General features: G+C 36.4%; 1 protein-coding gene across 1 annotated transcript in view; it reads left to right on the forward strand.

Annotated features, from left to right (window-relative positions):
- The window catches only part of LOC150101218 (catenin delta-2-like), a 728,964-nt gene that overhangs the window by 509,964 nt on the left and 191,302 nt on the right, over positions 1-27,698 (forward strand). The window contains exon 16 of the mRNA XM_090401243.1: positions 18,282-18,514. Coding sequence (XP_090257369.1) covers positions 18,282-18,514 — 233 coding nt within the window. The remainder of the gene's footprint in view (positions 1-18,281; positions 18,515-27,698) is intronic.

A 27,698-nucleotide genomic window follows, 5' to 3' on the forward strand; every position in this document is an offset into this window, starting at 1 on the left:
CCGCTGTTTGCACTTTATCACTTTTCTCAGGTAATGCATCCCTTTCACCTATCGCTCTCCATGCAAAAATCTTGCTTCTTGCACTCTTACTTAATTACTTTCTTTTGCAAATTCCAGGGATGGTCCTGTTCTTATTCCTTCCTCTTGTTCTGTCAAATGAAAAATCTCCTCAGTGTCAATCCAAAAAAATTAAACAGCTTAAATGTCTCATTCCCTCCCTTATTTTTCTATCCACAAATTCTGCAGTCTGCATGCCCCAGTCTATCCTCATAACCATTGACTAGTCCTAATATAATTTTTGTTATTGACCTCTGCTCCATCTCTAAAGTTATTTCATTTCCTTCAAATCCCAGTGACTGAATCTGAGCACAGAAATCCAGATGTAATCTGATCAAAGCTTTATACAATGAGACCACCACCCTTATCTCTGCTGGTAGATGTGCTCCTCAGTATTGCAGCAATTCTCTGAGTTGTCTTCGCAGCCTTTTCAATATGTCCTTTGAGTTTCAAATTTCCATCTGCAATCATTACAAGATCTCTTGCTTCTTCCACTTCTTGAAATACAATTCCACCAACTGAGTATGAAACATCACTTCTGTGAATCCTAAATTTCAAAACCTTATATCTACTCTCTCTCTCTCTCTATATATATATATATATTTTTTTTTATGTCACGTTTTTTGTCTCTGGCTTATCGGCCCGGAACTTGGGGGGGGTTGGGTGCCAGGGGGGAAGAGACCCCCCTAGTATTGATATAAAGATTGAACAGTAATGGTGTCAGCACTTGAGTACCCTGTGGAACTCCACTTGTAACCTTCCTACTTCCTAATACTACTTCCCCATATATAAATCTGATGTTAGAAAAGCCACTTACTAATCCAATTCAATGGTAAATATTTCCCAGAATGTGCTAAAATTGATAGGAAAATCACAAATTTCTTGTTTTTTGTTACTTGAAAAGGCAATTCTATAATAAAGAAATATTGCATGAAGTTCTCTCTGAAATAAGCATTACAAAATAATATTTAACTTACTCCAAGTGCATAATGACAGAAGTGTCCATGATTAAAGTGAGCAAAATCAAAGTGCTACCTACTCTTAGACCAGACTGTAGAGATGTAAGATGAAATGTTCCACTTTACCATATTATGTGTGTTATGAAGAAGTAATTTAGGTCTGATCACATATGTGCCTTTTCACTTAGAAGCCAACACCTCTGGCTTTCCATCCTCAAAATCTAACCTGGCTATTTAAAGTCAGTGAAATCATCAGCAAGCTATGCACATCACATTGCCATTATGCAAATGAACTTCTTGGTAACAAGACATGCGATAGGAGAAAATGTAACACATGATCTGACCATAATTAACTTTTCAGAGCGTGAGACATGGTAGGTATGAGTCTGGTCTGAAACTATAATAACTTCAGTTTGCTTTACTTTAAGCATGACTATGAATGCCACTGTCATTATACTGTTGGAATAAGTTATTATTATTACGAGTATATCCATGAAGTCAGTAGACTCATCGCGGGAGATCCAAACTAGCAAAACAATATCTGTCATATCTCTTCTTGAATTCATTTATAGACGAAGAGCTCACAACTAAGTCAGGCAATGAATTCTACTCATTCACCACCCTCCAGGCAAAAAAACTTGTTCTGACACCCTCGTTAACCACACTCTTCTTTAATTTCCAGGGATGACCTCTTGTTCTTCCATCACTATCACACAGCTGAAACATTTCCCCTGCATCAATCCTATAAAAACTTTTCAGTAATTTAAATGTTTCTATCATATCCCCTCTTTTCCGTCTATCAACCAACCTCTGCAATCCACAAGCTCTCAATCTATCAATGTAGGGAGCATTTTTTACATCACTCACCAACTTGGTCACTCTTCTCTGAACCCTCTCCACAGCCTCCTCATCTCCAAGGAATCCAGGTGACCAGCCCTGAGCACAGTAATCCAAATGTGGAAGTATCAACGCTTTATAAAGGGGAATAATAACCTCTTTATCTCTAGATGTCAGTGTGTTCCTCAACAACCAAGTAATCCTATAGGCAATCTTGGACACCTTAGCAACGTGTCCTCTGAACTTCATCTCTCTATCTACCAACATCCCTAAGTCCCCAGCCTCATCAATCTCTTGGAGTTGTACTGTTCCATCAATGTAGTACACAGCTGGTAATCTTTTAATCCTAAAATGCATGACTTTACACTTTTCCACATTGAACTGACATCCATTATCTTTTGCCCATTCTACCAGCTTATTTAAATCATCCTGCAAACTTTCAACATCAGCTTGATTTTTTATTGCACTACCCCAACTTCGCATCATCAGCAAACAACTGAATATCTCCCTGTAAGCCATTTCCTATATCATTTATGTACAAATTAAACAACAATGGCCCAAGCACAGAGCCCTGAGGCACACCACTGGTCACCTGCCTCATCCTGGACTCAGCTCCTCCATACACCACCTTCTGTTATCTCTCCCTGAGCCATTCTCCTATCCATATCACCAATTTAGTATCCATTCCCATCTGCTCTAATTTGCATAACAGTGTTCCATGGGGTATCCTGTCAAAAGCCTTAGCAAAATCCAGAAGTACCACTGTGTAGCCAGTTCCTTTGTCTAACTCTGATGTCATTCTATTATGAAAAGTTAAAATATAATTTCATAATATTTTAAAGAGAACAGATTTTTTTCGATTTTTAAAATTTTTTTTTTTATTACATCATTTCCTCTTCAGTTAACAAAAACAAGAAATTCATAACTTTCCTGTCAACTTTAGTTCCAGTCAGAGGAAGTCATTTCTAAAGCATTATATCTGCTGCTGTTTGAAGCTTGAGATTGTAACACTTGAGTCAGCAATTCCCACAGCCTATATTTAATACACACTTATGTGTTCCCATTACTCATTTACCATACTTTTAACCCATTGGATGTGTACATGCCACATTATGCTAAAAAACATACTTGACTATCTTAAAAATAATATAATCTTTAAATGTTGACAGGCAGGGCAATAACATGTTAGATCCAGAAACCTCCATGATGGGTACAAGCACAGTTAGATATAAGGCAAGAAACAATAAATTTTACAAAAAACTACAGCAGTCATTCAAACAGAAAAACTCATAATTCAAACTGAACTATTGAAATAGGTGTCAAATTGCTTATTTCACTCACTAGGTAAAGAACCTTTCCTCTCCCATTCTGTTTAAGTGACTAATACTCTCTGAGATTAGCTCTGCTAACACATTCCTGAATGCTAACAGCATCATGTTCTTACCTAATATCCTGATTTTTAATATAGTTACATAGTTTTTATCATCATCATAATAATAATATGGGGTATTTGCATGCCTTTAAGATCCACCACCTGCCCAGATTGGCTCTTCATAATCATAATTTTAGAACAAGATAGTTAAGTCATATGCCTAAATGACTTAACTTATATTTTTGTGTATAAATCCTCTTTGTAGAAAGTTTTCTCGCTTGCTTATATTTGGTTAAAGGATTCAACATGAATGTAACTTCTTATTTGCTTTAATTTACTTGATAACCAAGAGGGGAAGAAAACCTTTTTACCGCTATCGCCTTATCATTAAAATTCTTTGGATCCCTGATCCAAAGAATTTTAATGATAAGGTGATACACGATTTTGATACCTGTATATGGAAAATATATGAATTCTACATTAATTAAACTTTGGTATTTTTCTGAATCTCACTGATAACATTTGAATTCAAAAATAAAATAACGGAATAACTCACGTAAAATATTATTTAATAGCAGAATTTTCGCCTGTGTATCGCAGGCATCTTCAGTACATTTATGAAGCTAATTGAACAATAATTGACAATTCCAAAGGGTGCCACCTAAGTAGCTAATGTAAGATAACTAAAAAGGTCAATAAATTTCCTAACTAAAAAAATATATGGAGAGAGAAAATATTAGCTGATTTATAAAGAACTATCTACCATAAAGGGGATAGATATAAACCATTGGATCTGTTTAAGTTAGGAGAGTGAAGTAGAGTTTCACATGTTTCTTTATAAAGTTCGGTTCCATGAGGAACTAACTTTTCTGAAGGACTCTTGTCTTGTTCCAGTGAACTCTGTGTCTAGTGATGATGGCATGTTCTGCAAGTCCAGACTGTTCAGGTTCAAAGTATTGAATATAAGACTGGTGTTCTTCTAGCCAAATAGAGGCAGATCTTCCTGTTTGTCTGAAATAAGATAATCCACAAGAGCAAGGAATCTGGTGGATAACTAAGATGTGGAAGCTTGTCCTTTGGAGAAGTGAGAAAGGTGGAGATTTTTCTGAAAGGTCAAAAGGCAACAAAAATATTCAGTGGTTTTAAAACTTTTGTTAATTGTTCACTAATGCCATGCATTAGTGAACAATTAACAAAAAGGGATAGAAATGTGTGTTATTTCTTCTGTATTTGAAGAGAAAGATATATTAAAACTACTCAAAGCTCCTTTGATGAAGGAATTCTTATATCCATTAGATAAAAAGGAGGAAATAATATATTGCAGTTCTTATTGTAACAGATCATCTGAAGAAGAAAAGGAGTGGGCCCGATGGACCAGTGTTTTAATAGTTCCTGCCTTTTAACTAGGATGGTGATGAGATTCAGCATGGATATAATGGCCTGTATGAGTCCTCTTTCTATAGACTGAGAAATGTAGGTTACCATCTGGTTGGCAAAGAATTAAAAGATCTAAAATGGCTAACTGCTTATTTGATTCTACTTCTAGGGTGAACCGGATCCTTGGATGAAGTGCATTTAACTTAGAGAGAAACTGTTGAAGTTCATCAGAAGAGCCATTCCAGATAGCAAAATTGTCATCGACATATCTGAATTAATGAGTACGTCTGGGAGAAATGTTGTCAAAAATATGTTGTTCAGAGTGCTCCATAAAGAAGTTGGCGATAGCAGGAGAAAGAAGATTGCCCATTGCTGTTCCTTCAATTTGTTGATACAACTTGTTTTTAAAGGAAAAATGACCTCTTTCTCCTGCTATCAGTCTACCAGATTCCTTGCTCTTGTGGATTATCTTATTTCAGACAAACAGGAAGATCTGCCTCTATTCATCTAGAAGAAAACCAGTCTTATATTCAATTCCTTGAACCTGAACAGTCTGAATTTTCAGAACATGCCATCATCACTAGACATAGAGTTCATTGGAACAAGACAAGAGTCCTTCACAAAAGTCGGTTCCTCATGGAACGGCTTTATAAAGAAACATGTGATACTCTACTTCACTCTCCTAACTTAAAGAGATCTCGTTGTTTATTATTTTAACGGTATAATAGAACACAGAAACTAAGTAAATAATTAATTTATTAACTTGATGCTGATATTTCACTGGTGTTATAACCAGCATCTTCAGAGCACAAAAACACTGTTTGTCACAATATGCGAGACTAAAACAGCATGGTGTACTTAAACAAAATTGTAGCAGCAACACAAAGACTAGAGTCCTGATTTTGGCGCCCTCTATCTGGGAAAAAAAAAAAAAAGGCTATCATATATTACTATCGAGTCCTAGAAGTGCTAGTTTTTTCTTAATATGACTGTCTCCCAGATCTTCGGCAAGTTAATACAGCCATATTTGTTGAGATTTGGAGTGTGTTTTAGGGCTTCTGTCGCCTCTAAGAACAATCTCTCTGATTTATACGGGTTTCTGTGTAGTACTTTTGTGTTTTTCCAGTTGATCCTGTGTGCAGGGGTATCCAGCGCATGGTCTGCTAGGCCCGACTTCCCATAATGATAATTCCGGACGTATCTTTTATGTTCGCTGATGCGGATGTTTTGTTTAAGTACACCATGTTGTTTTAGTCTCGCGTATTGTGACAAACAGTGTTTTTGTGCTCTGAAGATGCTGGTTATAACACCAGCAAAATATCAGCATCAAGTTAATAAATTAATTATTTACTTAGTTTCTGTGTTCTATTCTTCTTCTTCTTCTTCTGCAGCTTCTCCCACTTAAGTGGGGTCACTGTTTGTTATGAGTCTCCTCCACACCTTCCTGTCTTGGGCTGTCACCACATCCAAGTTCTTCATCTTCAAGTCCTCTTCTACCAGCTCCCTCCATCTCTTCTTTGGCCGCCCATGCTTCCGCCTTCCTTGCACATCCATCTGCATGACTCTTCTTCCCACATATTCGTCCTCCCTCCTCATCACATGACCAAACCATCTCAACCTTGCCTCCTGTATTTTCGCTCCTAAGTTCGTAACTTTCACTGTTCCCCTGACATAGTCATTTCTCAGATGATCCTTTCTGGTCACACCGCACATCCACCTAAGCATTCTCATCTCTGCTACTTCCATCCTGCTGATGTTATTTTTCCTCAGGGCCACAGTTTCTATAGCATATGTCATAGCTGGCCTCACTACTGTCCTATAAATTTTGCCTTTCAGATTGATCGGCACCCTCTTATCACATAACACTCCAGCCATCTCCCTCCAGTTCCTCCAACCTGCTTGTATCCTGCATCCCACTTCCTTCTCACCTCCTCCATCTTCTTCCACTGTCGAACCTAAGTATCTAAAGTCTCTCACCTTCCTGATGACATTTCCTTCCAGCTCCAGGTCTGTCTCCTGGCCACCGCCCACTGCGCAACACATATACTCTGTCTTACTTCTGCTCAGTCTCATACCTCTCTCTTCCAGTACTTTTCTCCATCTTTCCAGTTTAGTTTCCGCTTCTTCTCTTGTATCTACACACAGCAAGATGTCATCTGCATACAACATTGTCCAAGGTGCATCTTCTCTCACCTCCTCTGTTACCACCTCCATCACAATATTAAACAGAAACGGACTTAATGCTGACCCTTGATGCAAGCCAACTGTTACTTGAAAACTTTCTGTCTGTCCCAAACAGGTCCGAACACTTGTCTTCACATTTCTGTACATTTCCTGCACCAACCTGACATATTTCTCCGGCACCTTCTTCTCCCTCAGACACCTCCAGACTTCTTGCCTTGGCACTCTATCGTATGCTTTCTTTCTGTGTTCTATTATACCATTAAAATAATAAACAACATGTTCGACGAACACATAAGTCTGTCCACACGTTTAAAGAGATCTCATGGTTTACATCTATCCCCTTTATGGGAGATAGTTCTTTATAAAACATCTAATCTTTCCTAACTTTTTTATTGTGTGTATATATATATATATATATATATATATTTTTTTTTTAGTTAGGAAATTTATTGAACATTTTAGTTATCTTACATTAGCTACTTAGGTGGTGCCCTTTGGAATTGTCTTGTTCAATTAGCTTTATAAATGTACTGAAGATTCCTGCGATACACAGGCAAAAATTATACTCTTAAATAATATTTTACGTGAATTATTCCGTTATTATATTTTAATTCATATGTCTGCTCACAGTATTTCCTTATTAAAACATATTTCGAGACTTTACGGAGAGTCTACTTCCAAACAATGTGCTAGATAAGGTAAAGTATTGGTAAAGAAGGCTAAATGCATTAACAGAATAATATTCCTAAAGCGTTGTAAGATGTCTCAGGTTATTCTTACCTGCTATACAATAAAATAAGTTTTTAGAACCTTAAGAGCTCATAGGATCTGTTTAAAAGCTAGTAGGCCTCTTTTAAATTATCAGCTGCATGAAACTAAAAAATCTCTAGCCCTCTTAAATAGAGAAATTGTGGACATCAAGAACGTTCTAGAGTCTGTTTTAACGGCTGAAACTTTTAACACTATTTTGCACATCTTCGAATTCTTACCTAAAGGTTTTTAATGATTCCCTTGATAAGTTAAAGCTAAGTTTGAATCACTGGTGAGCATCCCTATATCCAGTACTGATGTTAGTGATACAGATAAAGTAGTTATCAATGTTTCCAGCCATCCACTAACAGACAGTGAACGTTTTGTTTTATCCAAAGGACATGATTTCAGCGTTGCGCCGAATAAGGTACCCGTGATGAATTTTTTTCATAATACAGACAGAGGTATTGTATTCAATCCTTATCCCAAAAAACAGCCAACAGATTACGTTTTGAATGTGCGAAAATTCTTTTTATTGCCAAGCCTCCTCGTCCTAATTTATCTTACTCTGAATTTAAAGCCCTGAAATCACTGAATAATAATAATTTAATTATTACAAAAGCTGACAAAGGGAAGCCTGTAGTTATTCAAGATAGGAAGGAATATGAGAGAAAAATGTTTCTATTACTCTACGACCATTCAACTTATAGTCCCCTTACATTGGATCCTACCGGGAGTCGATTGAAGCAACTTAATTCTCTTATAGATAATGTATCTACATGGGATGAAGGTCAAAAGAAAAAACTTTAAACCTTCTTCGGTGTCCACCTAGATTGTATGGTCTTCCGAAAGTTCATAAACCAGGTATTCCATTGAGGCCAGTGGTAGATTGTGTAGGTTGTCCCACTTATAAAATTTCTAAATTTTTATCAAATTTACTCACTTCTTCAACTAGAAGAATTGATACTTTTATAAAGAATACTTGGGATTTCAAAAATAAAATTTCGGATCTTCATTTGGACATTTCTGATATCATGAACAGTTTAGATGTTGTTTCTTTATTTACAAATGTTCCTTTATCTGAAAGCATTGAATTACTGCAACAAGAATTTCCTTCAGATATTGTAAAAATATTTGATTTTGTAATACATTCTGGTTATTTTTCCTTTAAAAACAAGTTGTATCAACAAATTGATGGAACAGCAATGGGCAATCCTCTTTCTCATGCTATCGCCAACTTCTTTATGGAGCACTTTGAACAACATATTTTTGACAACATTTCTCCTATTTTTGCTATCTGAAATGGCTCTTCTGATGAACTTCAACAGTTTCTCTCTATGTTAAATGCACTTCATCCAAGGATCCAGTTCACCCTAGAAGTAGAATCAAATAAGCAGTTAGCCTTTTTAGATCTTTTAATTCTTCGTCAACCAGATGGTAACCTACATTTCTCAGTCTATAGAAAGAAGACTCACACAGGCCATTATATCCATGCTGAATCTCATCACCATCCCAGTCAAAAGGCAGGAACTATTAAAACACTGGTTCATCGGGCCCACTCCTTTTCTTCTTCAGATGATCTGTTACAATAAGAACTGCAATATATTATTTCCTCCTTTTTATTTAATGGATATAAGAATTCCGTCATCAAAAGAGCTTTGAGTGGTTTTAATATGTCTTCCTCTTCAAATATAGAAGAAATAACAGCATTCTCTTCTTATGTGCATGGCATTAGTGAACGTATAGCAAAAAGTTTTAAAACCACTGAATATTTTTGTTGCCTTTTGACCTTTCAGAAAAATCTCCACCTTTCTCACTTCTCCAAAGGACAAGCTTCCACATCTTAGTTATCCACCAGATTCCTTGCTCTTGTGGATTATCTTATTTCAGACAAACAAGAAGATCTGCCTCTATTTGGCTAGAAGAACACCAGTCTTGTATTCAATACCTTGAACCTGAACAGTCTGGACTTGCAGAACATGCCATCATCACTAGACACAGAGTTCACTGGAACAAGACAAGAGTCCTTCAGAAAAGTTAGTTCCTCATGGAACCGAACTTTATAAAGAAACATGTGAAACTCTACTTCACTCTCCTAACTTAAACAGATCCGATGGTTTACATCTATCCCCTTTATGGGAGATAGTTCTTTATAAATCAGTTAATCTTTCCTATCTTTTTATTGTGTGTGTATATATATATATATATTTTTTTTTTTTTTAGTTAGAAAATTTATTGACCTTTTTAGTTATCTTACATTAGCTACTTAGGCGGCACCCTTTGGAATTGTCAGTTTTTGTTCAATTAGCTTTATAAATGTACTGAAGATGCCTGAGAACACTGGCAAAAATTCTATTATTAAATAATATTTTACATGAGTTATTCCGTTATTATATTTTTGAATTCATATGTCTGCACATGGTATTTCCTTATTAAAACATATTTAATAACATTCATCTGCTACCTGGATGTAGAGAAGTTCTGCTTGGTGTAGATTTTTGCTTACCACTGCTGGGCGATTTGTTCTCGATTGATTCAGATCAGGTGTAATGAAATTAGTGGTAATTCCCTTTGGGGTACACAGAAATTTAGTGATCTTGTAGATCACTCAGAGGTTTTTAATAGTACCTTAGTAAAGGCGAAAATTGCTCTGGTTAGTGTCTCTTCCCATAATGAATAGCAGTATGCACATTATTATTATCAAACTGCCATAGAGTCGGACTTGCCACAGCAGGCAAACATCATCACACACACAGTGCTCAATAAACAGTGCCTTAAATGCATTCAGCGTGTTTGTATTCACCACACTCTCAGGCATTGCATTCTATTCAAAAGCCACTCTTCATACAGAGAACCTACTTGTACCCTCCTTTTGCAGTTTCCAGGAATAAATTGCATTCTCTCAATCTGTCGTCATATCCACATTCCAGAGACCAACTACCACCTTTGTGAATCTTCTTTGAACCCTTTCTAATGTATCCTCATCATCAAGAAAACCAAGTGACCAAATCTGTGCACAATCATTTGTGTGAAGCCTGTTCAAGGCCTTATACAATGGAACCATTACCTCTAATTTCTGCACATCAAAGTCTTCTGCTCATTGCCATAATCCGATGTGACTACTGTTCAGCTTGTACAATGTTGCCCTGAACTTCGTGTCCTTGACTACCACCATCATTCCCAGATATATCATTTCCTCTACCTCCTTCAAAGTTTCCCCACCAAGTGTATACTTTGCATCACATTGTTGCTTACTGAATTTCAGAACCTGACACTTTGCACATTAAACTGATATTTCCACCTACCTGTCACTCATACAATCTATTCAAGTCCTCTCGTAAGGTTCCATATTCTTAACTTTCATTGTTCTCCCCAATTTTACATCATCTATAAATGGTTGCATATCTCCAGTTGAACCCATTCCATTATAATTAATATATAAGTTGAACAATAATAACTCCATAATAGACTCCTGTGGTACATCACTGGTGCCTTTTCTCTTATGACATAATATCCCACTATACAACTCACTGATATCTGACAGTTATCAGTGAGTTGTGAATTCAATCATCTATCTAACTTCCTAGTCTCTCATCTGTCATGTGGATTGGACTTGTCATGAGGTAGTGTGTCAAAAACCATCGCAAAATATCAGTATACCACTATATATTCATCTCCCCTGTCCGTTGCATTTGTCACCTTCTTATAGTACATAACCAAATTTGTCAAACATCCCTTTAACAAACCCACGCTGACAATCACAGAGAATACAGCTGTTATCAACTCATTTCTGTATCCTAGTGTTGGATCCTACTTCTTAATCTGTACCTTGGATCCGACATGTTAGTCACTACGATGTTCTTAACCAAAAAAATAGTTGCTAGTTGATTTCTAATTCAAATATAGAGAAAATTTATATTTAAAGACTGCGCCACTCTATATCTGAATTAGTTCAAGAATTGAAGAAAAATCAACCTTCAACTATTTCTCCTTAAAATATATACTGGCCGAGTATATTTGACTTACTTAATTTACCCGCTTTGGTTCGAATATTTTATGAATGGTCCGGTAAAAGAGATTCAGGCAAAATACAACTTTTGATTAACAAACATTTAATTTTAAAATCACAAATTTTACACTTAAGATCAAATCACTAATTAAGATATTATAAACACTTCAGCCTTTCTGATAATACTGTCATATAAACTCAGACAATGGTAATTCTGCTATTTCTACTTTACAGTCTTCTCACAGTTCCTTAAATTCCAAATACAATAAAAATTTCAGTAACACTTCTTCACAAACAATCACTTTTAATTTTACGCTTCGGCTAATTCTCATAGTAGTTACTGTTAGTATCAGGGAATTCTAAGATGAAACTCGCACATTTCTCTGTACAGAAACATTAAGGTTAGAATAATCTTACCGATAATCTTTTCTTCTTCATTTACTTATACGTAAACACTTTTTATATAACTGTAAGCACTTTAAACAGTAAACGGCACTCATTAAAATAATTCTTCTAAGCAATAACTGAATTAATTCACGGGCACAAAACATATAATCAGACGTTCTTGTATGAAGCACTACTGATCACTACTGAACACAATAATTCTTAACTTGAGGTTTTATATGCACAGTTGTTCACTCTTCCGGCATTTAATTAATTCTTTAGACACTACAATTTCCAAAAAAACAGCTAACGGTAAACTTTAACTTACAGCCTCTACTACTCTAGTAACTCCGTGCTTTACTTCAAGGTTCCGTATGTCTTTGAAAGGTCGGCGCTGGAATTATATCTCAACTCAAGTATTGCTAGTCTATTTAGTAGTCACTCAGCTGTCTTCCATAGCTATAATTGTTATTCTACAACTTATTAGCTAACCGCCTCTCGACTAGTAGAATTTATTTAGCTGCTCGAGTGACTTGCCGACTCGCTATTATCGCACTGTGATTCCCGAATGCCCGATTCCAACCTAATGCCAATCCCTCTCTAATAAATCTCTAATGCTCCTAACTCATTCATAATTCCAGCGTTCGTCGCTTATATATCTGTTTTTCCCGCCTAAATTGTTCTCGTGATCTAAAACTCTTTTCAATAACTCTTCTTCTCACGTTGTGTTCCAATTCTCTTATTTACATGCGTCTCCATGACAACAAAACAAAATATAATAAAATTGAGCTATTGCATAATGCTAAACTTCTACAAGTAGGAATAAATAGAAAATATTAACATTTCAATTAATGCGCAGTTAAAATATTGAATACAAATTCTTATAATATTAACATAGTAATAAATAAAATAGCTTAATAATATTTAATACAGTCTTATCACTATTAACACATATATCTTTGATTAAATAATTAGATATTAGACAAAATTAAAGTAGTTATATGAATATTAAATTGTAAAATAAGTTGTTTACATTAAATAATATTTACAAGTCTAGCCTTTGTGATGGAAGATCATGTTGGATTCTGAATCAAATAATAATTACTCCAATCTCTATATATTCAGAATCCAACACTAGTTCTTACTGCTCTCCAATACCTTAACCATAACTCCAAATATACAGTTTGGCCTACACTTTGTAACTACACCTTTATGCAATAAAACAATGTTACATTCTTTCCACTCCCTTTGGGACCAGTTCTTTTGTAAGACTTAATAAACAGGTATTCCATAGCTACTTTCCAACTTCTTGGAACATTCCTTTAAGACATGGTGATATGTCATCAATTCCTGTTGCCTTATTGGCATCAGGCTTATATAATTCCTCATGTACCTTCTGCTCATTCACAGTTAAGCCATCCTCTCCTATTTCCTTCACACTTTAGACTCTTGTGATTTCACACTGAGGATGAAACACCGTTATAAATTGTTCACGGAATGCCTCAGTTATGTCCTCTGCAGCAGTTACTATTCCACCATCTTCATCCATTAAAGGATGAAGGAACCATCCTCTGTAGGATTTTTCGTGACCTGATTTGCTAATTTCTTCTCATACTGCACTTTTGTTATCCTTACAAACTGAGTCACTTTCCTGCCTGCACTTTGTACTCTTCATGCAATTGATTTGTAATTTATTCATCTTTTACTTCCTCCGCAGTACCTTCTTCTTCCAGATTTTGTGCTTAGTTCTTTGATCTTTGGAATACATTAACACATTGATGTTGTTAATTATCTTTTGGTCATTTCCCATGCAACATTTATCACCTTCCTACTTAACTCCTGATTCCACGCCAATAGTTCCACATACATGTAGTTTCACCTATATCCTTTCCCTCACAGAAGTTTCATATGGCTGGCTACCATCCAGGTGTTCACTTCATGTTCACTTATACTGGAGGGAAATGTGATATTTCACTCACAGTTATCCTCTGATGAAATTATTAGATCGAAGACTCTCAATCCTCATATGCCCTCTTACACGTATATCCTTTGATCATTTTCAGTCTTTAGGACTTTAAGTTACAGTAATAGTGTTTATCTTTGGTACAATAAAAATGATCAGGATCCAGTGAATTCTTGAGTAGAACTCTAGACAAATTTGAAGGTTAATCTGCATCCCACCAGCAATTTTACTGTAAGCTACAGTTTTGTCATGAATTTTCCTATACAGATCTTAAAATTTTTAATTTCCATTGGAATACAGGCCCTTTTAGCAGTTAGGGAATAAAGAATGCTACTCAGTTTATTGTGCACGATGTTCTAAACTTGCACTGTTGTACTCCTGAAGATTTGTAATAAATTTATGTCTGTCCAGGGCAGTATTTGTAATAAATTTGCATCCTCTCAAGATAGTAGTAATGTCTGAAAATCACATATAATGTAATCACTTAATTTATTATTCATTTTGTTAAGAGAACTGTTTTTGGTTCTATGGCTGTAACAGTAGTTCTAACATATACACCACAAACAGGATCTACAATTCAAATATTTATTTCGGGTATATTAGCTAAAAATTGTGTTAGAATTAGATGTATTGTGGGATTAATTAGATTTAAGTTAAAAGATTTATTTTAAATATAATCAATATAGTATTTTTGGTAAGTTAGTTATGTAGCATAGCACATTGCACTGATGTGAAGCAGAACAATGCTGTCCAAGGCATCATTGATTAAAGAATTTAACCCAAGGGACTTTGTGCAGTGCAATGTCTGCAAGATGTACACATTACCAGAGACAAATTGAATTTGGTTTGAAAGTGATGGTGGTGGGAAAGTGTGCCAGAAATGCTATGAAAGCCAGGGTCAAAAGTGCATGTCAGGTCGCAAGATTGAAATGGTGGATGGAACTGAGAAAAGCGTGTTATGTAATGGTAGATAGGATTGAAAGATATGTTAAAAGTGACATGATTGAGAGAGAGAAAAAATAAGTGTTGATCGAAAGAAGAACAATAGTATGATGGATGCAAAGAATGAAGAGTTGACTGTAATGAGGGAGATAGCTTGGTTAAATGGAGTAATAACACAAAGTGGGAGCTATAACAAATGCAGAAAGGTCTGGCAAGTGGATCAGATAATATCAGAAAGAAAGAAGTGTGAGATAAGAGAAATGAATTCTCGATTAAGAAAGAGAAAGAAAAATCAAGGAGCAAGTGTTGTATGGAAATTCTATCATAAGAGGTGTGATTGGAGAGAGATTGACAAAATTGTGCTTTCCAGGTGCAAAAATTAATGATGTTAGTGAGTTTATTAGAGCACAAAAAGGGTAAAGTGAAAGAGTTGATCTTGGCTGGGAAGAATGATTTGAAAGGAGAAAAGTATGACATTAGAGGGAGAGAGAGAGAGAGAGAGGGAGAGGACATGAAATAATTACTGGAAGTAGCAAAAGAAAAGAACAAGAGTTAAGATAGTGAGTCTGTTTCCGCGGTATGGCAGAGTAGAGCTGAGAAGGAGGTCCATAATAATGAATAACTCGATGCATAGGTTATGCAGGAGGAGTGGTGTGGAGTTTGTGGATGTGTGGAGTGAGTTTGATGGGTGAAAGACAAAAAGGATGGTTTGTATCTGAATGGATTTGTTGTTCAGTCTGGAAAAAGTGTCATTGAATGAAGTGAAAGTGCACGTGCAAAATCAGGGAAACTAGATCTTGGGGGGGGAGGGCTGTTGAGTGGATATGCAGACATCGGTGAGGCAGTTGAGCATAAGAATATGTATAATATGCTTAAATTGTTGCTGCTGATAACAAACTAGAATGGGATTTTAGATATCATAGCAGTGGGCCCAAGGGGATTTTGCACTTTATGTACACTAATGCAAGGAGCATTTGGAACAAGGAGGAATTTTTGGCATTGGTCAGTTCATTCTAGCCAAAGGTTATTGGCATTAGTGACACTTGGCTGAGAATAGGATAGAATGTGAAAGGTACAGTGTGTTCAGGGAGGATAGAGAGAAAATAATGGGGGGGGGGGTGTTTTTGATGACATCCAATGTACTGCAACCAAAGAGAGCATTAGTTCAACTGCATGCCAGTGAAAATAGCACATTTGAAGCTATCTGGTGTGAAGCAGAACAAAATATACAGTTGGATGCTGCTATAGACCAGGGATGGAAAAGATGGAGATATTATGCATTGACAAATAGGCTCAAAACTGCAAAGGGCTGGATGTTGATAGTGCATGAGAAGTGGTAAAGGAGTGTTTGAGGGAAGTAATGGTAGATTACATACCTAGAGTCAGAAGAGTAAGTCAAGTGGTAGTTAAATGGATTAATATCATCATTAATCTGGAGGTGCAAAAAAAGAAAAAAATTGTGGCAGGAATTCAAGGAGAAGGATAACCAGTGTGGTAAGAAAGGCAAAAGCAGAGTATGAAAGGAAATTAGCAGTGCAGGCAAAAGATAATCCCAAGAGCAAAGAGTTCTTTCAGTATGTTGTAAGTAAAAGGAAGAAGGTTTGTGTATGGCAGAATGATTTAAATGAATGCCGATGGTAGGGAGGTAACTGAATCAGTCGAAATCATCCAGGTGGAGATATTGCAGTAACGAGAGAGGCAAAGGCTTATATGGGAACTGAGGTTAATGAAATGGAGGTGCATAAGCATATTACAGAACTTTAATGTGAATGCAGCTATGGAATTAGATGATATATTAGCTTGAGTTTCACTTGAAGGTGCTAGGGAATTGTCAGTGCCCTTGATCACATTGTTTAATCTAAGTCTCAGTTCTGGGTTTAGTCCTGAGGGGGGTTGGAAAGAGAGGAAAATAGTTTGATTGCATAAATGAGACTCCAAGACTGATGTAGAAAATTACCAACCAATCAGCATATCAGGAGTTGTCAAGGTACTGGAGAAGTTGGTCAAGAGCAAAATACAAGAATGGATAGATGGAAATGGGATACTGTATAAGTGTGTGTATAGGAGGAAACATGGTTTTGTGAAGGATAGATCATGCTTCAGTAACTTGCTAACATATTTTATAATATGGTGATAGCTGAGTTGCATAAAGGTAATGGATTTACTGTGATGCTGCTGGATGTTGCAAAAGCCTTTGACAGGATACCACATGGAATTTTAATCAGTAAACTGCAATGTATGGGAATGGATAAGGTTGGTGAGGTGTATAGGCGGGTGTTGATGGAGAGATATCAGAGAGTAGTTTATTCTGGTGTAGAGTGCAGAAGAAGGCCTGTGACTAGTAGCATGCTTCAGGGCTCTGTTCTTGGGCCGCTACTGTTTAATTTGTACATTAATGATATAGGAGAGGATCTGAGAGGAACTGTTCAGTTGTTTGCCAATAATGCAAAGTTGGGTAGAGCAATAGTTAATACAGATTATTTTAAAATTTTGCAGGATAATTTTGATAGGCTGGCAGTCTGGGCAAAGGAGAGTGGATCTCAGTTTAATGTGGCAAAGTATAAGGTGTTTTGTAAGCATTTTGGGGTGAAAAGATTACCAGCTGTATACCACATTGATGGAACTCTACTCCAGGAAATTGATGAGGCCAGAGATTTTGGAGTGTTAATAGATAGAGAGGTAAAAGTTTAGGGGTACAGAGCAGAAATGGCTAAATCAACTCCTCAGATTACTTGGTTACTGAAGAATATGTTGATGAGTAGAGTCGTAGAGACAAGCAGGCTATTAATTCTCTTTTTTGAGCCTTGATAAGACTCGAAAGGTGACCAGATCTACTGCATGTAGATCTGGTCACCAGGGTTTTGGCAATGAGGAAGAGGTGGAGAGGATCCAGAGGGGGGGGGGGGGTGGAGCGACCAAGATGGTAGCAGGTCTATGGAAGAATCTTATGAGAAAAGGTTGAAGATTTGTGGATTAGAGAAATTGGTTGATAGGTGGAAAAGGGGTGATATGATTGAGACATACAAATTACTGAAGGTTTTTTTTACAAGATTAATTCAGAGGAAATTTTTCATAACTTGTCTGGTGGTGGGAAAACTAGAGGAAAACTAGAGGCTCTTACTAACTACACTCTTACTCAATTTCCAAGTATTTCCATACTTGGAAATTGAGTAAGAGTGTAGTTAGTAAGAGTCTCAGAACTATGTTTTTTGCTTGGAGAGTGGTGAATGAGTGGAATGGGTTGCCAGAGTCTGTTGTGGGTGCCATGACTGTGAATGAGTTCAAGGCAAAGTATGATGGATACTGTGCAAGTATTAGACAGAGCTTGACATAATGTTTTGGTTCTCCCTTGATGAGTCTAAGGACTCCAAGGAGCAACCAATAATAATAATAATAATAATAATAATAGTAATATACTAATTTTTATTAGAAAACATTATTCCACAGGAAAGTATGCAATGAAGGACCTTGTACAGAAGTTACCAAACCGGATTCCACAACATGATTCTAGTACCTCAGATGATACCATAGCTGCAGTGTTAGCTACTTTGAATGAGGTTATTGTCAAGAATAGTGACTTTGCTCGTTCTTTGTTTGAAAATGGAGGTGTGGAAAGGTTGTCATATATAACAAAACAGAAGGGCAAATTTTCTTCAAGAGTTGTTAAATTTACCTCTCAGGTAAGAATATGTATTTTGTATTTTTTAAAGTGCATGTATCTAAATGTGACTTGCAGATAATTTAGCATAATGGTAAAACTGCAACCCACTTTTCTGCAGTTTTTCATATGCCAATTTATAATGAAATCTATTTTATATAATAGAAAGGAAGTGCCATTTATATAATGCAAATAGGATTTTTCATTGGTTCACTATTTCACTATAAGCACCATCTAATGCAGCCAGTTATATCAAAAAATCTCAAGTACTGTTGTATAATTGTTATCTATTCATTCATTTATCCAATGATTTTTTTAGTAAACTGTTCATTGGAGGAGGAACACACAAATGCTGTACAGTGTGGTTACAAAATATCTGTTGTATATGAGGAATAGCTCAATTCCTAAGGATAAATAAAAATTAACTATTTTTCTCCTTAATCATTACTTTTTTACAGATGAATTTTTGTGAAACTATACAAGTTGATTAACTAAAACCTTACTGAACAAGTTTTAGTATATTTTATTATATTAGTTTCATTATCCCAGGAGATTTCCTACTGTAATATCATAGCCCTTATTATGAAAAGGCTGTTACATACATTGGAGCACATGACAAATAAATATTAAGCTGGAATGAATAATAAATGAACAGTCATCAGAAAATAATGTACAGTAATGCACGGTGAAGAAAATTAAAGTACATCTGTTAAGACTTTGTGGAGTGCCATCCAAATGCTGCAAAACTTTGCAGGAATACATTGTGTGTTATGCAGAAGCGATATCTGATGGGGGATGGGGGGAGTAGTTCCAAATTTCACAACCAGGGGTTCTGTATGATGTAGTAATTTTTCTGTGTGTGTAAGAAAGAGAAAGCAACACAAGTATAAATAACACATTTTTATTCACTTCCATATGTATTCATAGGCTGTATTGTTCAGCGTGCTTCCCTTCCCAGTATGCCACAAACTGCATCCTTTGCCCACTGTGTTCAATGGCAGAATGCAGCTGGTTGGAACTGATGTTGTGCACATGCTGCATTAAGCTGTCTTTCAGTGCTGGCAAGTTTTCAGGATGATCCCGATAAACCCTGTCTTTGAGAAATCTTCAGAGCCAGAAGTCACAGGGAGTCAGATCATGTGAACCAGATGACCATATAGTAGGAAATGCACAGCTGATCACTCTGGCTTCTGTGAAATGTTTTTGAAGAACATCTGGCATGAATTGATCAATGTGCAGAGGGGGGCCCAATCTTGCATGAAAATGACTGAATCCATGCACAGTCACTGGAACAATCACTGAATCCATGCACAGCTGTGGAACAACAAAATTGTTTATTATATCGTAATACCTCTCGGCAGTAACTGAGCAGGTCACACAGCCCAACTGGAGAATGTCCTCAAAGAAGAATGGTCCAATGATAAACGAAACTGCAAACTCACCTGAGACAGTAACCTTGGGTGAATGCAAAGGAATTGCGTAGCCCCTACCTGGCAGTTGCAGATATTCACAGCTTCATTCTGGTGAAAGTGATCTTCATCTCCCCACAAAATCATCCATTCCCACACAGCATTTGACTCCACTCAAATGCTGTGTGGGTATTTGAGTGGATTAAAAAGATGTTAAAGTAACGTTAAAGTAAATGTCAGTTGACTTTCAAAATTCTGCAGACACAACTCCTGTGTCAGAGTTATGTTGAATGGGTAGAAATGCAGAATTTTCCAGACAGTTGTGTAAGACACATCCATGGGTCTTAATACAGCATGTGCACTGCAGAAACCAATGCTACTATTCATGGCCTGCTTCACCATGGCAGTAGCATCTTCATTCAGTTGTTGTGAACTGATTGGTTTGCAACCTCTGCCAAGTCTAACTCCCAATGATCCTGTTTCTTCACTATAACTAACCATCCATCGCAGAGCACCTGGAGAGTGGACATCATCAACATTTGTTCAGGTGACAAAATTTGCAGAGTGAAGCAACAGTGTGCTGACCCATGTACAATCACTGAGCTAAGGACACTGTTTCTTCATAGCACTCCACAAATCTTTTGAAGACTTTTCCTCAGTTCAGCTACTTCACATTGTTGTGCATGAACAGTCCGATGTAAGGTTATTCAGCTTCCTGCAATAGCGCAGAAAATTCTTGCTGAAGGGATCAAGCAACTATTAAATTCACCATTTTTATTACAACTGTCATTACATCATGTAGTTCTGTGAATCTTGCCGTGCAACATCACCTGGTGGGTAATGCAATGAAATGGCACATGGATGTCCAATAGCTTCTATAAACAGTTTCACCAATCTGACATTTTTCCCATCATATTGAATACCCCATCTGTTGTCACAGACAACTTCAGTCCGTGATCGGAAAATTCACTGTAAACATTTTTGCTGTAAGATATTTTCATTAATTTTTGTAAATAATCAATGGATGATAAAGGGCATTATAAAATCATTAAAAAGGCAAATCTTTATTAAGGTGAATATCAATGATACATAACATAATGAAATCATTTAACAATTTGTGCAAATTAAAAGAGATGCTGCATAAATAATTAACATTTTGCTGCAGATTGTCAATTCAACAAATCCATCAGTAACATCTCTCATTGGTAGAAATGCTAATGCTGTGAAGCATTTAATTTTCGTGTTGAATTCCGCATCTGTTTGATAACATAACTTCAAACCAATGGCAAGAATTTTGCGATAAAGGTTTTGTGCCATATGAAATAAACAACCTGTTATAATTGTTGATGTAAATATGTTAGAAATGATGAACGTAAGCCCTTTAAGGCACTGAATAATCTGCTATAAGTTAATGCTTTGCCAGAACGCAAAGCAAAAAGCTGCCATGGAATCCTTAGGGGTCTCATGCCAGTTCCAAGCCTGAATAAAGGAGGAGGGTTGGTCAGATGAGTGGCGATGCTCTGTCTGTTAATAGAAAACATGATTATTATCTGATGCCTATACAATCAACAGCTACAACATGTCAGCTCGGACGTCTCCTGGATCAACAAGGTCCGTGATACCAATCGAGCGATCGGGGGGGCTGGATCGAAAAGTGGGATACTGAAAGGGGAAAAAACTGAAACTAACAGAACTATTATCAGTAGGAACATGGAATCTATGGACACTTTGGATGGCAGGAAAACTAGAATCACTTCGCAAGGAAATGAAGAGATATCAGTATGATATACTAGGACTGCGGAGTTGCGATCGATATCAGCAGGAAAGATAAATAGATGTGAAGTCATATGTTCATGCCATGACACCAAGCATCAAGCAGGAGTTGGTTTCCTTCTTATATGAAAAAAGCTAGAAAGGCACTCTCAGACTACAAACCAGTCGATGAATGAATCATAACAGCAAGTGTGATATACTAGGACTGGCGGAGTTGCGATGGACATCAGCAGGAAAGATAAATAGATGTGAAGTCATATGTTCATGCCATGACACCAAGCATCAAGCAGGAGTTGGTTTCCTTCTTATATGAAAAAAAAGCTAGAAAGGCACTCTCAGACTACAAACCAGTCGATGAATGAATCATAGCAGCAAGATTTCGAGCAAAACCATTTAATATATCAATAGTCCAGATATATGCACCCACATCTGACAGCACAGATGAGAATATTGACTTATTTTACAAAGATCTGACAGAGACAATAGAAACAATACTAAAGCAAGATGTACTAATTATTGAAGGAGATTGGAATGCCAAACTCAGAATATATAATGATGGTTGGGAAAGAGTAATGGGAAAATATGATTTAGGAGAAAGAAATGAACAAGGTGAAAAAATGTTAGAATTTGCTGTGGACTATGATATGATGATCTGTAACACAAGATTCCAGCAAAAGGAGTGTAGAAAATGGATGTGGCGAACAAATGATGGGAAAATCAAGAACAAGATTGATATGATTAAAAGAAGATGGATGACATCACTACAGCAGTGTCAAACTTTTCAAGGAGCAGATATAGACTCGGATCATAGTTTAGTGATTGCAAACATCAAGTTGAAATTAAAAAAGAAATATAAAACCAATCATCAGAAATGAAGAGAGCAAGAATAAATAAAGCAGAAATAGGAAGAAGGTGCAGAACAGTGTTAGAGGAGAAACTTTAAAGTGGGGACAAAGAAAAAAATTGGGATCTAAGAGTGAAAGGAGTATTGAAGGTGATAGAAGATGCAGTTGAAGAAACAGTACCAGAAGAAGAGAAGATCAAGAAGAAATGGATTAGACAAGAAACACTGAAGTTAGTACAGGAGAAAAGAATGTTGAAGATAAGAAGGGATACATCAGAATGATTAGAGGAGTAACAATATAGAAGAAAGTGTAATGAGATGAAAAAAGCAGTCAGCCAGATAAGATGAAATGGTTAGAAGCCCAATGCAATAATATAGAACAGCACTATGGAGAGCATAAACCTAGGGAGGTGTACAAAATGATTAGAACCATTAATAGAAAGTAACAACCAAAACAGACCACAGTTAAAGATGAAAAAGGCAAAGTATTGATGAATAAAGATAAAATTGTACAGTGATGGACAAGATACTGTAGTGAAAGCTATATGAAAAAAAGCTAGATCTAGATAGCGTTGGGAAACTGACTGAAGAATTGAAGTAGATATTATCACCACCAGGTAACGAGTATGATATGGAATCGTTCGATTGGTATCGTGGACCTTGTTGATTCGGGCAACGTCCGAGCTGGCATGTTGTAGCTGTTGATTGTATATGCATCAGATAACAATCATGTTTTTTCTTTACAGTCAAAGCATCGACACTCATCTAAGGATTCTTAAGGATTCCATGGCGGCTTTTTGCTTTGCTTTCTGGCAAATCAGAATTAACTTACAGCAGATTATTCAGTGCCTTTAAGGGCTTACGTTCATCGTTAGATCCTGAAACATTAATGGTAGACTTCGAGAAAGCAACTATTAATGCTTTTTCTAACATATTTACATCAACAACTATAACAGGTTGTTTATTTCATATGGCACAAAATCTTTATCACAAAATTCTTGCCATTGGTTTAAAGTTACACTATCAAACAAATGCTGAATTCAACACAAAAATTAAATGCTTCACAGCATTAGCATTTCTTCCAGTGAGTGATGTTACTGATGGATTTGTTAAATTGACGATGCACAACAAAAAGTTAATTATTTATGCAGCATCTCTTGTAATTTGCACAATTTTTAAATGATTTCATTATGTTATGTATCACTGACATTCACCTTAATAAAGAGTTGCCTTTTTAATGATTATATAATACCCTTTATCATCCATTGATTAGCTACAAAAATTAATGCAAAATGTCTTGCAGTGAAAATGTTTGATACTGTGGAATTGGATGGTATTTCACCACGAGTTTTGAGAGAATGTGCTAAAGAATTGACAGCTCCTTTGACCTGGCTTTTCAGTGAAAGTCTGACTACGGGAAGGGTGCCCACGGAATGGCATAAGGGCGGTAGCATACTGGAAGTGTCTAATTATAGGCCAGTTTGTGTGTCATCAGTAGTTAAGATGTTGGAGAAATTAGTTAGGGACCATATACAACATTGGACAGATGAGGGGGTAATGTTATCTGCGAGAGTCAACATGAATTTATGAAGGGGCACTCTTGTTTTAGTAATATGCTAGCCTTTTATAATAAAGTTATAAGAGCAGTAGATGAGGGAAAGGACTGCCATTTTCTTGGATTTGACAGGGTGCCACATGATAAGCTGATATTTAAGTTGCAGCACATGGGTTTGGATGTAAGGTTGGTCAACTGGATTCAGAATTGGCTGTCCAATAGGTATCAGAGAGTTGTGTATGGTGGGGCAGTTTCAAGGAGGCAGAGGGTTACAAGTGGGGTCCCACAGGGCCCAGTACTGGGATCTATATTGTTTAACCTTTATATCAGTGACATTATCAGTGGATTGCAAGGGGATATTCAATTGTTTACGGATGATGTGAAGCTGGGAAAGGTTATTAGTAATAGTGCAGATGTGGAATTCCTGCAAGAGGATTTGAATAAGCTAGACAGATGGGCAAATGAATGAGGAAGTTGGTTTAATGCAGCAAAATGTAAGTTGTTGAGGTTTGGGACACATCGATGGGATGCTGCATACTCTATTGGAGGAGTTGTACTGGAGGAAGTAGGGGAGACGAGATCTGGAATCTGTTGTATAAGACCCTGATCAGACCACATTGTTCTTAGATTTGGTACCCAGGATTTGAAGGGGATAAATTAACTGTGGTTCAAAGGCAGATAACAAAGACAGTTTTAGGAACTGTACAATGTGTTAGTTATGAGGATCGGCTGAGGGAATATGGACTGCAGAGTTTGGTAGATAGAAGGAGAGGTGATATGATTGAGCCTTTTAAACCCTTGATAGGTGGTTACAGGGTTGACATCAGGGAGTTCTTTTACTTGGTTGAACAGCAGGAAGGAGTGATGACAAGGGGGCCATCCCTGGAAGTTACGAAAGGAAACTGCGAGCAAGAGGGTAAGGAGTAGTTTCTTTGCATGGAGGATGGTTGAACCGTGAAATGCATTTCCTGATAGAGTGATGAGAGTGAGAATGGTCAATGAGTTGAAGGAGTAGTATGATAGACTTTGTGCTTCCTAGGAGGGACCTCCCACAGTGAGTCTTGATAGACTTTATGTTTCTTAGGAAGGACCTCCTGCGATGAGTCTTTTGTCTCCTTGGAGGCTTAAGTAATAATAATAATAATTTTCCTAAATTGAAAATGTTTATGCAGAATTTTCCTAGAACCCTTTAGACATATCAATGCTCAAGTCACGGAGCATTTTTAGAACAATGTTGCATATTTTGTTTCTGATGTACTTATTGGCACTGTTTCTAGCTTTATCAGCTCTTCTCTTATTGTCCGATCATCGGAAAATCTAGCAATTATGGCCAACAAGGTGACATCAGTAGTTTCTTCAAGACAAATCAAAAAATATTTACAATTAATCGTAAATAATTGTCATTACTCTGTCTTTAATATTATTTCTGTTGATTGGTAAATCAGAAATATGCTTAATAAGAGCATCTTTATTTTGCATATATCTTTAAACAAACCAGGTGCACATTTCAGAAGAGTTTCTTTAATAAATTCTCCTTCTCTCAGGACCTTTCCATGCCATGCTGTCGAATGAGCAATGCTGAAACTTGCTGACATTAAATTTGCAGGGCCTCTTAAGAATTTAAGGAAGTTATTTGATTGACACTCTTCGTGGTGTAGCTGCTGAATAAACATATTCCTTTCTTTCTTTCTTTCTTTCTTCCTCGCTTTTTTACAAAGGCCACTGATGATTTGTTTCAAAATGTCTTTTTACATTCCACATTCTGCTTAACTAGTTTTATGGCTCAATAATGTGCCATTTTTGTCAATAATGCTCTACTTCATAACGCCATACTTCACTATCTGGAAAGACAGTGAAGATCTGGAAATGTATCTGGAAAGCTTCAACCATTTCCTTTATCACTCAATTCGGATTTTTTAATTTGAGGATCTTCCATAATGACTAGAATATTAAAGAAATAAGAACTTTGTATTATAAATTATGAATTTCACAAGATATGAGAACTATTTATTTTAAGTAATAATTACTTAACAACATCAAATGAATATTTGATTATTATTTATTGTATTAACCAATTACTTATTGATAATAACTGTTTTCTTTCTTCTGCAGTAGTGTTGTTGAACTGGCACAAAATAATTCAATGCATTTCTTGTTCACATAAATGCAAAAGTTGAATTAAACTCAAACAGGGAGAATAGTTATTGTCAGGTGTTAGTGAACGTTGGTGTATCACTAACAACAACTATTCTCCCTGTTTGAGTTCAATTCTAATCCAAAATTTGATTATAAATTTTGGATTAGATTTTTTTTTAAATATCAATCTCTCTCTCTCTCTCACACACACACACACACACACACACACACACACACATAAGGTCACAAAACGTATAACATAAGTGCCATATGTGGGCATGTGATTAGGGATAAAAAAAAAAAAATCTGTTTCATGACGATCTGGAGATGGTATTAGGGTAAGCAGTTTGAATAAGGCTATTCCAAAAAGAAGAGGAAATGGAATGAAAGAAATACATGAGAAATAGAAGAAGGTGGCTCGACATCTATAAACAGCTGTGCTGTTTATAGATGTTGAGCAGTCGCTGCTTGTGTTGTTTTATGATTAGAGGAAAGTGGAGGAATTGTAGTGGCCAATTTGATGGAGCATCACCCATAAAAATATCTACAAAAAAGACATGCAGAAACAGCAGTTGGAGGGAGTTTGTGTGTGTGTAAGAGAGAGGAAGAGAGATGTTGTCATCTCTTAAGTGGATTGTACTTTTTTTCTGGATAGCATAAAACATTTTTAGGGAGTTTTTTGGTGCATTATTTCCTTCTGAAAACAGTGTTCTGTGTTGTGTAGATTTGGGATTTGTAGAGTGTTAGGAGTTAGGTGGGCAAAAAGTAGCATTTCAGTTGAAAGAAGACTCCACTTTTTTGAGGCTGAAGAGAGTGTGTGGATGATGACTTTGTACCAGGATAGGCTAAATGTGAAAGTCAATCCAAGAAAATTGATCTTGATTGGAAAGCAGAATATTATCCAAAAAAAAGTGTAGGGGAAAAGTAACGATAGCTCATTCTGTTACAGAAATAAGCTTGAATTATTTGGGCTCTTCAAGGTTTCCTGCATGATTCAAACTTATTCTAGATCATCATAATAAATTTAGTTTAATCCTTTATCCAAGTGTGAGTAAACAAAGTTTGCACCTGAAAATATCTTCAGGACTGGGGTCAGGTAGTACAACACTGGGCAACTCTTAGCAAAGGTGGACCAAGCTAACATCACTGCTATCTCAGTATCTCCCATAATGCAAAACACATCTCCTTGCAGATATGTATAATCTGCAAGGAGATTTTGAAAGTATTGAGGTAAGGGTAATTAGATGATTGCCTGATGGATGACTTTTAACTCCCATGTTAAGGATGAGCTGGATAAAGGCTTACTTTCTTTCTTTACTTATCTGTCAAGCTAGTGAAACCTTAACAAAATGGACTAATAGAAAGCGAATATATGGATGCTTGGGCAGCATTTGTTTTCTAAGTAGTCCGTGCTAAGGCAACTTGTGAATGTCAGTGAGTGTATTCCTGTAAGCTCTCTGGTCAACTTATTATTTTTATGAAACTTTCA

Source organism: Typopeltis vanoorti, chromosome 12, assembly GCF_054136105.1.
Source record: "Typopeltis vanoorti isolate ZY-2024b chromosome 12, IOZ_Tvanoo_1.0, whole genome shotgun sequence".
Taxonomy (NCBI): Eukaryota; Metazoa; Arthropoda; class Arachnida; order Uropygi; family Thelyphonidae; genus Typopeltis; species Typopeltis vanoorti.